This window comes from Medicago sativa, chromosome 1, assembly GCF_051527215.1.
Source record: "Medicago sativa cultivar Bolivia chromosome 1, Bolivia_mono, whole genome shotgun sequence".
Taxonomy (NCBI): Eukaryota; Viridiplantae; Streptophyta; class Magnoliopsida; order Fabales; family Fabaceae; genus Medicago; species Medicago sativa.
Genome location: NC_140749.1, coordinates 76316513 through 76328413, shown reverse-complemented (window position 1 = coordinate 76328413; position 11901 = coordinate 76316513). Strand labels below are relative to the sequence as shown.

General features: G+C 29.9%; 1 protein-coding gene across 1 annotated transcript; it reads left to right on the top strand.

Moving 5' to 3' along the window:
• Positions 1-1796: 1796 nt before the first annotated feature.
• Positions 1797-4418, top strand: LOC146957534 (uncharacterized). Its single transcript, XM_085736971.1, has 7 exons — positions 1797-2005; positions 2093-2164; positions 2503-2579; positions 2926-3076; positions 3789-3869; positions 3980-4078; positions 4201-4418. Exons 1-7 carry the CDS (start codon positions 1871-1873, stop codon positions 4288-4290), a joined length of 705 nt encoding a protein of 234 aa, XP_085593097.1. The 5' UTR covers positions 1797-1870; the 3' UTR covers positions 4291-4418.
• Positions 4419-11901: the final 7483 nt, after the last annotated feature.

Genomic DNA, 11901 nt, shown 5'->3' with positions numbered 1-11901 from the left:
TTGTTTAATTATGTGCGACTTATATAAATTTAAATAAAATCTATATAAATTTTAACTAATAAAAGAATTTTCCCTTCAAAAACCAAACGAATAAAATAATTTTTTTGAAGAAAAAAGAATGTTAAAAAGTATAATACGTTATTAGTATTATACAAAAATGAAACATTGTAGATAAAAAATTGACTCGAATAATAAAAAATTAATTCACATACACAAGACAACTCAACCAACTTAAACTTTCTATTCCAAGAAGAGAAATAATATTTGTACAACCAATTTGTAACAATTTTTTGACAATTTTCTCTCTCATACTCACATCATGTTCTTATTCTCTCTACCTTTTTTCTCTCTCTCTCTATTGATTTTGACCAATCAAAATAGAGAAAAACAAAATTGTCAAAGAAGTTGTTCATAGAGAGTTGTACAAATATCACTGCTCTTCCGAGAACAACAAAATGTGGCATATGGAAAGAAGGAACAGTCGAATAAGAGGATTGTCATAAAATTTCGGTGGACGCGTTTCTGAATATTTCTGTAACATATAATGTAAAAACCAGAAGGGGTCCCACGGTTTCAAATTTTAGTTGTCATGTTGAATGTTATGTTACCGTTGCTGCTGGAATGGAGGGTATTCAAATATGAATGCAAAGGGCAATTATGAACTGTACGCGGAGAAGTACTTTTTAACCCACACTAATCAAGGTTTTATTCTCAGTAATGGGCCTAAGGTATGAACTGTACGCGGAGAAGTACTTTTTAACCCACACTAATCAAGGTTTTATTCTCAGTAATGGGCCTAAGGTACCCTACAATTTAAAATCTAAGATTCTTAAATAGTTGATAGCGAAATATTATCATTTTTTTTATTTGGAGTTCAACTGCTTCATAAATAAACGACACACATATTTTTTTTATAAGAGTGAGGTTGTGTTGCTTAACTCGTTTGAGCTAAAGATTAAAAAAAATTGAGGTCTAGAAAAAAAATTAACATAACAATTAATATTTTAATATTTATCATTTAATTTTTTTATAAAAAAGAGGCGTGATATTCCCGTGAACTTAACCTAATTGATAGGAATATCGCATATTATATACAGAGACCATGTTCGAACGTCAAACACATCACTTCTCCACATTAAAAATGTGTGATCTATGACCACTAAACTACTTGACAAAAAAAAAATCATAATAACCCTAAAAAGAATAGAGAGAGAGACATAACTCTTCTAACAGTATATTAATATGAACAAGTTTTATCCCCTAGTATATGGGTTTTACCCGTTACCAAAGGCTTAGTTAAGATTTTTGTCAACAAAAAGAAAAAAGGCTTAGTAAATATTATTTTCTTTCTTTCCTTCTTTCCCTTGCTTTCTTCCCAGATAGCAATATCCCAAGACTTTATCGTTATGAATTATACAGCATCTTAATGTCCTTTGTATGTTTTCAATCTTTTATCGTTTATTTTGACCAACTTAAATGCTTCATACCTTCAAAGTAGGCCAAAATGAGATTTTCTTTGACTCTCTATCGTATGTCCATTTGCCAAGTTAATGAATGAGTCAAAGGTATCCTTCATTTTACTATATTCACGAATTTGTTTCTCTCAAATTAGGCTTCAATATAAATAGAATACAATAATCTATAAAAAACAAAGAATATAATAAATATAATATATAAAAGTTAATGAAAAAGGGGGAGGTCTAATCAATATCGACATATTTTTTTTCTTGAAAAATAATACAAGGACAATATTGTAAATCCAAATTACTTTATTTAATATATAAAGCCTAGATTCTAGAGAGAGGAGAACAGAGAAAAACAGAGTACAAGACACAAAATTTGAAAACAAAAGCTCAAAGTTCTAAGAAACATGGGAGAAGTTGTTTTGTTGGTTGATGATTTGAAATCATTTTCTGGATTTTCTCGTTGTAGAATATGTCATGAAGAAGAATTTGAAAGTTTCAAAAGCTTAGAAGCTCCTTGTGCATGTTCTGGTACAGTTAAGGTAAAACTATAAATTCTTTAAGCTTTTCTTGGCTTCCCTTTTTTCATTATGGAAATTTTCTCATGATAATATACTTTTTTTGTGTAGTTTGCTCATAGGGATTGCATTCAAACATGGTGCAATGAAAAAGGAAACACAATTTGTGAAATTTGTCTACAGGTATGGAATGTTCATTATACAATAAAACTTGTTAAAGACTTAAAGTTAAATTCTTCTTTATTTTTTTGTTGGTAAAAATGTTAAATTCATTCTACTTCTGAATGCTTATAGTTTCTCCAAAAGACAAAACTATCTTTCATTTTAATTTGTTTCAATCTTTATTTCCATTTTATATTTTAGGAACTTGGGGTCTATGGAATAATAATATTATTTTTAATATAATTATTTTTATTATTAGACATTAATGTACCCTTATCATTATCCTAAGAGCTGAGTAGTATATTTGATAAGCAAAAACTAATTAATTTTTATTTCTGAAAATATTCTTGTTTTTGCAGCAATATGAACCTGGATACACAGCACCCCCACCAAAGAAATCTCTAAAACCTGAAGAAGCAATGACCATTGGCATTCGGTGATTCCCCCATTTATAGTATTTTTTTTTTCCTTCATATAGTCAAATATATGTCACATGCTTAAGTTGAATGTAATGTAACGCAATTTTAATTTAATTTTCTTGGGTGCAAATTTCTCAATGTTACTCAACATTCCAACGTGGAAGTCAATCAAAGTGAACTCATGTGCCTTGCAATTAATTATTTAGCCTCAACCATTCCTTAATTCTAAACTGTAACACCTTTACTAAGTAACGGGCACATTTTTTTTTGGTCAAATTAAATTTTTTGTAACACATGTTTATAATTATAATTAATTATTGAATGGTTAAGAAATACTAACTAAATTTGAGTGTGAATATACAGAGATAGTCTTGAAATATCAAGGAGGGAGGAAGAAGAGTTAAACAGAAGAATAGTTGGTATAGTTGAAGGTGTAACAAGACAAAACAATTACTCTCAATGCACCTATGCTACAGATAGAAGTGCTTCTTGCTGCAGATCACTGGCTTTAGCAGTAAGCATTTTCTTTTAATTTTTTTCGTCTTTGTATATTTAATCCGTATACACCAATAAATATTTTTAACAAGACCCTAATACTAATTGAGATATTTTAACAACTAACTTACGAAAATGGTATTATGATATAATTTGATTAGATGCATGTATAAACTTTGGTTTTTTCCGATACAGTTACTCACGCTCACCACTGTTAGGCTTGTTGTTAAACAATTTTAAGAGAATTCATTAGCATTGTGGTACTGGTACATGCCGTGTTGTGATATTAAAATGAAAATGTAGGAGTAATTATGGAGTTGGAAAAGAATTAATGGGTCAAAGACTCCAATGTTGATTGCAATTATTTGCCTTGCCAATTCCATTGGCTAGTTATGGTCAATGAGTTTGGGTTCATCTTTTAAGGGAACAATGGATTTGTTGACCTTTGGGTGCAGCTCATTATTAGGTCATGACTTTACTCATTGTTACCATAGATTTGGCATTTGGATTCTCTCCTGTTTAGAAATTGGAAGTCATGTAATCAGATAGCTTATTTTGTGTAGATTTTAAATTTGCTTTTCAATTTTACTTTTCCAAATATAAACGAGATTCTAATTAACATGACTGCGTGAATGCGTGATTCCTCAGCGATTCAATCCGCGCCCTTGGATTTGAATATATTGAAATTAATTTAAGCTAAGTGGTTTAACTATCTTTTTTTGGTTTTGCAGTTTACTCTCATATTGCTTCTAAGACATCTTTTTGCTTTGCTTACAAATGGAATGGAAGATTATCCATTTACAATTCTTACAGTAAGTACTACTTAATTGGTTTCTAGTTTTAAACTTACAAGTAATAGAAAACTATATGTTTTGTAAATCATTGATTGATTTTCTAACTTTATGATGTATTTTTTTTGTAGATCTTTATATTAAGGGCCAGTGGAATTATTATACCTATGTGCATAATTATTAGGACCATGGGAGCCATTCATAAAAGTATCCAACGTCATTATCATCAGGTTAATTCAACATATTTTTCATCTAGTTTTGTTTGGACAGATTAATACTTAGATTTTGAGTTTGATGTGCAATTGCAACCATAAAACTAATGAATGATTTAATCTGTTGCTCTACATATCAGGATTCTGAAGATGACTCATTGATGTCTGATGGAGATGATGAAGAAAATGGGACACCACATATTGCAATTTTAAGACATTCACATTATTAGTCATAATACTTTTATTACTATTTGTGTATAAGAGCATTATGCTGATGCTCTATCAAATTCCAACATTTTGAGTATAAATTTATTTCTTATTATTAAAAATGAATGGAATTTACATTGAAATGCATATATATTCCCTTGCCGTTTTAATGATAGTGTGTCCCCATCTACCACACAATAACCTAAATAGATGGAACAACCAACTTCATCTATATGTATTCACTTGTCCATTATCATGTCAATCCAAAACATGTACAATGTGACAACCTTAAATTTTTTAGTACTATAATTAAAGCATTGTATTTATTGTGACTGAAATAAACATACATTCATACGTAATAACATGCATGGCTTTAAAGCATTTTTTAAAAGAATGGATTCGTGGAATTTTAACATGATGACTAATTTTAGTCATGTTAAAAAAAAACTATTTTCGAGTATAGAAAAAACATGATATTAACTAATTTAGGCTAAATGCATGTAGTCAATGACGGATTCAGAAATTTCAATCGATGGGGAAATGTTTTATATTGTAATCTTTTTTATAAAAAAACACATTAGTGTGTAAGTGTTAAAAATATTAACATAATTATTACAAAGCAAAATTTAGACTAAGAAATTTATGCTATTTTATATTAAAAAATTAAAGACATCTAAATATCTATGAATTATAATTCTCTACATCTATTTATATTTTAAAATTATTTGATGATTTTTTTTTTCATTTTCAGCACTATCAAATACATTTTTTTATATGTATGTAACCAAATAATCATTGAACACTTTACAAAAACATCTATAAATAAATGTTTTCAAGTTCGTTGAAATATGACACACAACATTGTTCCACACATGTTGGTAGACTTCATTGAAGCAAACTTCATATGAGAACATGCATTTTTTAGGGAGCTATATTTTTCCACAACCCATTAATTGTCGACACCAGACTAATGTGGAAACAATCCATAAATGGCATAATTCTGCATAGCACAGACCATCTATATCACCATCTGCATGAGCAACTGAATCAATGCAAGACATACGCGCAATTTTAGAGAGGGAAAACGTGAAATCCCTCTCTAATTCTATTGCTAAATTTTGTGACGAGGAAAATCATTTTTTATGTTGCTAATTTTTCTTTTTCTAGTAGTGCATTTTCACAATTTACCCAACTTACCTTATTCTTATCGAAGCCTCCTCCGCGAAGAAATTAGCGTTGAATTTGTGTCACTTCTTTCAAAATCTTCCTAGAAGCCTTGTAAAAATTGAAGAGGAACAACCGTAAACTACTAAATTAATAAGAACCACCCTTCCTCCGATTGATAAATACTTCCATCTCCACCATAAAAGTGTCTTCTCTAATGAAATGATAATCGACTTCCAAGACAAATATCTCATAGGATTTTATCCTACTTGCAACCCCAAAAAGCAAAAAAATGCTTTGTTGACACTACACAAAAGAATTTTGCTTTGATCTTAATTTCATCTTATGAAGTTCAATTTGATCTTCTAGCACACTTTTTGAAGTTGGTTCCATTAATCATTAATTTGTTGTTTTTTGAATTTCTCAATGTCTAGTCTGATCTTCAAATATGAAATGCAAAACTTAAACCTTATCTTCAAACCTTCAATCTGATTGTCATAACTTTAATCTGATCCTCATTTTGATATAAATCTTTGACCTTGTAATGTTTTGATGTGACATGAGAATGCTTCTAAACTCTTGTTCTAAAGTCATTTTTGATATGAACATCAAGTGCTTATGATCTCAATCTTAAGTATCTTTCAGTCATTCTAAAGTACTCGAAGTCCTTTTTAATCAATTTGAAGTCCTTTTTGAGTAATTATGAAGTTCAGATTCATTTTATTTGGATATATTGTGATGTGTACATTTGTAATATCATGTTCTAAATAACACTCAAATAAACTTTGTTAGAAAATAAAACACATCAGAATCACAATTGATCTTTGTTGTAATAAGATTGTTGTCATTAAAACATCTAAAACGGAATTTTGTGATTTTCCTCAACATTCTCTCCTTTTTCGATGATGACAAAATTATTAAATTGAGGATCTTATTTTAGATTCTGATCTTATCTCTCAATGTATTCCATAATCATATTTTAAAAATCCCCCTCAATTTAGGCATGTATGCAATGATTTTTTTTTGAGATATGAAATCATATTAAATTCATCATCTTCATTTCTGTCTTTGTCTTTAACCTAACAAAAGTATAAAAAATCAAAACCAACATCGAATTTTTTTTTCTCATTCCACCCCATCTCCCCCTCCCACAATCTCTACATATCATGTTCTCGTTTCAACTCTTCATCTGTACATAATTAACAAATCAATTAAGAAATTCTTTATCATTAACAAAGTTTCTCCCGACCAATGGAGTACATTTTTTAGCCTTGGCTTGTATGCAGGGATTGAATGGAATATTTGAGCACTGAGATCGATAAACTCCTTGGTCTTGGAAGACATTCTTTGATGTGGCTTAAAATGCCCTTTCAAGAGAGGTCGTAATTCATTGTCTTTTCTCAAACCACACATTTGGTATTAGAGGAATGTTAGCAACACCACTTTTCAACACTCTCTTTAACACCCACTCTTTTATTGGATGAAATCAAGTTGGTTTTATTCATAACAACATGATGCATTCAATTTCTCCGAAGTATAGCATGCATTCTATCTATGTGTTGTTCTCCAAGTACATTTGGATAGTGCTTATAATTTTGATAATGGCTCTTCGACTTATAGAAGTATTTTTAGAGATTATGATGGATCTTTCATAAAATAGTTCTTCAGCAAAGGTGACTTCTAGTAAAAGTATAGTCCCTTAGAAGTGGTATCGTTCTTGCACGCAACCTTCGTCTCATGAAAGTAGTGTTTGAAACTGTTTCGGATCGGCTATAAAGCCCAAATAAGACTAGCTCATGACAGTGATGGAGCAGGTCAAGCTCCGTGTGGAACACCACACTGGAGCACGCCCATCTGAGCTGTTAAGGTCATCTCTAACCGTCTCCTACAGAGGCGCCACATTTTATGGAGATAGTTGTTCTCCTACATGCCTATATAAGGGCGACATATCGTTACCTCCAAGGTGATTTACTTTTACCCCATTTCGCACATATCCACCTCATTTCTCTCACTGACTTGGACGTCAGACTGCTAACGTGCTTGTAGACACAATTCTCTTCGACCGTGAAGACCACCGCAGAAGATCAACCAGGGGCGATTTTACCCCCCAGCTAGCCCGGGCACGCGCCCGGGCTCAACCCATACTTTCTTTGTATCGCTACGAGAAATTTACAAGAAATTTGACTTTTAGTGACGGCCAAAATCCGTCACTATAGGGCAAATTTCCGTAGGTAAATCTGTCTGTCATTGTCAAATGGTTGTCACTGCATGTTTTCCATCTTTACCTACGGAAAAAACCGTAGGTAATTCTAAGGAGACCATTTTAAAAGCATTATGGACCTCTACCTACGGTTGCGGCTGTCACTAAAACTTATCGTTGTTTTATTTTGCCCAGGCTCCAAAAAATTCCTGGCTCCGCCACTGAGATCAACGTCCAGTGCAACGGAACGTCAAGCACAACTGTATTCTTTCTCGATCTTCATTGAACATATCAGAAATCGACTTCCTTGTGTTATTTAATATGGTTAAGAAAGATCATACTGAGTTCGCTCCTCGCTCCTCTCTAATTGCTTCTCAGGGAAATCGTGTCCCTTATTCCTCGTAATGATTGGACAAATTCTCTTCTTTCTTTTTTGCTAAATAATCTTCTGATGTTTGATGTAGGAAGTTTCAATTCTCAGCTAGCTTTCGTTTTAGTTAATGCAATCCTTATTCGTAAAAAAAAATGTTTATTTGATAAGAATATTTTATTTTTTTGTAAAAATATTATCATTTTAAATAAGATATGATAGTAATCTTATATCTTTCAACAAAAAAAAGTACATAAAGAAATAATAAAATAAATATATATTAACTATAAATCAAATCAAATTACTACTCTTTTTTACAAGAAAAATGCTACTGCTACTTTTTGTGATGTAAGACTGTCTATTATATAATTTATTACCATAAAATAAATTCTCCCTTCAAGACCAGTATCACATGACGACGCTATATTCATTCTGTTCGTATATTAAATAAAATTTAATTTTTTTACTTATATTTTATCAACTTTTTTTTAAAACCGGTGTACACAATTATTTTTTTTGAAAGAACCGGTGTACACAATTATTTTTTTTGAAAGAAAATTCTAAATATCAATGAATCAATCAAACATCGATAGTCAACCGATATTTATAATTTCCCTAAAAGAAAAAACCAATATTTATAATCGACTTCTTATTGTGAATTGAATACTAGCATACAAAGATGAATTTGTTTCCTTCAAAAAAAAAAAGATGAATTTGTTTAGCATGCATCATACATATTTTTTATCATTAGATTGAAAAGTCATATCAGATTTCATTTAATTTAATGGTGAGATTTATGTATCTAATATAGAAACTAGCTTGTGCGTGATAGAAGACTCTTTTTGCAATTATTTCGTCTTAAAAATGTTAGTTTTTGGATTTTGAAACCGTTGTGTTTGGATTTCTAAAGTCTATTTTGAAAAATAATTTTCATCTACCAAAGTTGTCACTAGGGACCAAGTCGCTCTCTTTAAGACGTATGTGCATGACAGACCATCAATCACGTCGCCTTTAGGATAAAAGAAGCTCAACTCTAATTGTGTGATTAACTACTACATTGTAGACAACTGTTCGAGAATTACACAATTAAGACCACTCTTTTAATACTGAAACCATATGAGCACTCTATTATGGTATTGTGACCATTCAAATATGGTGTTACCACCATTTTAAATTTTATTACCACCATTTTAAATTTTATTATCTCCAAATATCAATATGGTATTTCAACTACTCAAATACGATGCTACCACCATTCTAACTTATGCAAGAATTGAAGAAGAATATATTTTTAAGATCATTTTTATTACACCAAAAAAATGATTATGATCTTAAAATATTATTTATTTCGAAGGGACATAATCCATAAAAGGGACTATGCTCTTAACATCATTCTTAATTCTGAATGGACATCTAGAAAATGTCTATGATCTTAAGAACACTATTAATTCTGAAGGGACAAAAAAAGAAGATGAAGAGAAAAAAAAAATCATCAACCCAAGTCAAATGGGGGAGTGAAAAGAAAATCATTCGAAGTTTCATAATACTTTTTTGGTGAATAAACTACGTGAGCTCTCTATTTATAGAGAAAATTCACAACTAATATGTGAGAAATTTCAGAAACAAGTCATTCACATATTAGATCTAGTACAAAAATATCTCAAATAGAGTACCAAAATATATCATAATGTGTAGAAAAATATATTATTGAGTACAAAAATATATTATTGAGTGTCAAAATATATTTCAATCACGTACCAAAATTTATTAGATTGCATACCAAAATATTTCAGATTGTGCACCAATATATTTTAGTAAAATATATCATATTGTGTACAAAAATATATTATTGAGTACAAAAATATATTATTGAGTGTCAAAATATATTTTAGATCACGTACTAAAATATATTAGATTGCATACCAAAATATTTCAGATTATGCACCAAAGTATTTAATATTAAGTTCCAAAATATTTTACCAAAATATTATTTAATTTAACATTTCCACTAGTGCTTTCGGTTCACATAATTTATGCACCCGCTCAGAGGCACGTCTCCCACTATATAAACACTACTAATGTGTGTCATCAAACTTCTATTTTTTTTCAATTCAGGCAAACTAGTTCCATCCAATGTAGAAATTTGTTTTAGTCTTTTTCAAATATATATATGTACCCTTTATTGTGGTTTTCCTACCAAGTTTTTGAGTCTGGCTCATATAAAATGAGTAGTTAGTAAAGTAATATGTCAATTGACATTTTATTCACCTATAATATATTGTTGTGCATCTACATATAATATCAAAATTTTGGAAAATTTATTAGTTCTTTTAATACAAAAGCCAAAACTTAAAGGAAAAAAGAAAAAAGAAGTCAAAAAAAAAAATCAGAGAGCTACTAAGCGATGTAGGGATTGACACCTCGAAGAGCCTACTCATACCAAATCAAAGATTTGATAAATTTGAGTTGAAACAGGGTGCTGGTTTTCTAGTCTATTAATAGAAATTAAAAAACAGGTAGTACTTTAAAAAAGAGGAAACAGGTATTTTTTTTTCTATTGTAAACAAAATAAAAAGGCAATTCTTTTTTTTTTAGAAGAAGGTAATCCTTTAAATGCACACATGTAAAGTAACACTATATTTATATGACTTCTAATTTTTTTTATTTATTTCTTTTAATAATTTTTCTTTTTTGTGCTGAAAAAAAGTGATAAATCTCGAAATCGCGCAAATCACGGAAACACGCATCTCGGAATCGCAAAAATCATGGAAACACGTGTCAGAATTTCAAAACAAACGAGGAAATTTTGAGTTAATTTAAATGGCTTTGACGCAACACACATGTCAACGGCTAATAATTTTTTTTTCGTTTTATTGATGGTATCTTTCGCAATATCAAGCAATTTCGATCGCAATATGTAATGATAATCTACGATAGGTTTATACGAGAATTATAATGAAATACGCGTGTCAGACTTTCAAAACAAATGAGGAAATTTTGAGTTAATTTCAACGGCTTTGACGCAACACACATGTCAACGACTAACGAAATTTGTTTCGTTTTGCTTTATTGATGGTATCTTTCGCTATATCAAGCAATTTCCATCGCACTATGTAATGATAATCTGCGATAGTTTTATACGAGAATTATAATACGTTTGAATCTTTTGCGGGTTTGATAAAATGACCGCGATACCTCGATTTTACAAAAATTAGATTTAAAATTTTAACAATATCATAGTGTCACTGTAGTTTCAAAGATAAACTAGTTCAAACTTTAGAAAAAAGAGTTTAAAAAGAAAAACCACCATCCTTCCTCCTAAAAAAAACCACAAATTCAAAACCGCACACTGTTTTATTTAAAAAGAAAAAGAATAATGAAATGGGCTTAAGAGAAAAGTAAAAAGTGATGGGTGTTAAACACTACTTATCGCAAAATAAAATCGAGCAGATGAATTTTTTCTATGCTCATAGGCAGTTCCAACTCCATTTCAGGTTGATATAGTTTAAGAGATTACATTGTTACATAGTTTATAATTTCATAGATTGACATCTATTGCAATTTCAGGTTGATAAATCATTTGCGCCAACAAATATTAGTTTGATGTATAATTTTAATTGTTTTCATTTTTATTTGATTAGATGATATATAGAATATATGTTTTTTCTTTCACTAATCTTAAGACCAGAAACACAATATCAGTTGATCTTCTTCCTTGGCTCATATATTCATAATTTTTTTTTATTATGTATTTAAATATTGTTATAGCATTGAAAATTTTGAAGTTATGATAATATTAGTAAATATCAAATTAAATTGTATTGTTTTTTTGGTAGATGTGAGTAATGAACAAGATTGAGTTCTGATTTTATCAAAAAAATAAAAAGATTGAGTTCTGAT

Bases quoted from the DNA above. Each gene is read 5' to 3' on its own strand.
- LOC146957534 (XM_085736971.1), top strand. From the start codon at position 1,871: ATGGGAGAAGTTGTTTTGTTGGTTGATGATTTGAAATCATTTTCTGGA. The intron at 2,165-2,502 runs GTATGGAATGTT...TTGTTTTTGCAG, and splicing joins TTTGTGAAATTTGTCTACAG to CAATATGAACCTGGATACAC. The intron at 3,870-3,979 runs GTAAGTACTACT...TTTTTTTTGTAG, and splicing joins ATCCATTTACAATTCTTACA to ATCTTTATATTAAGGGCCAG.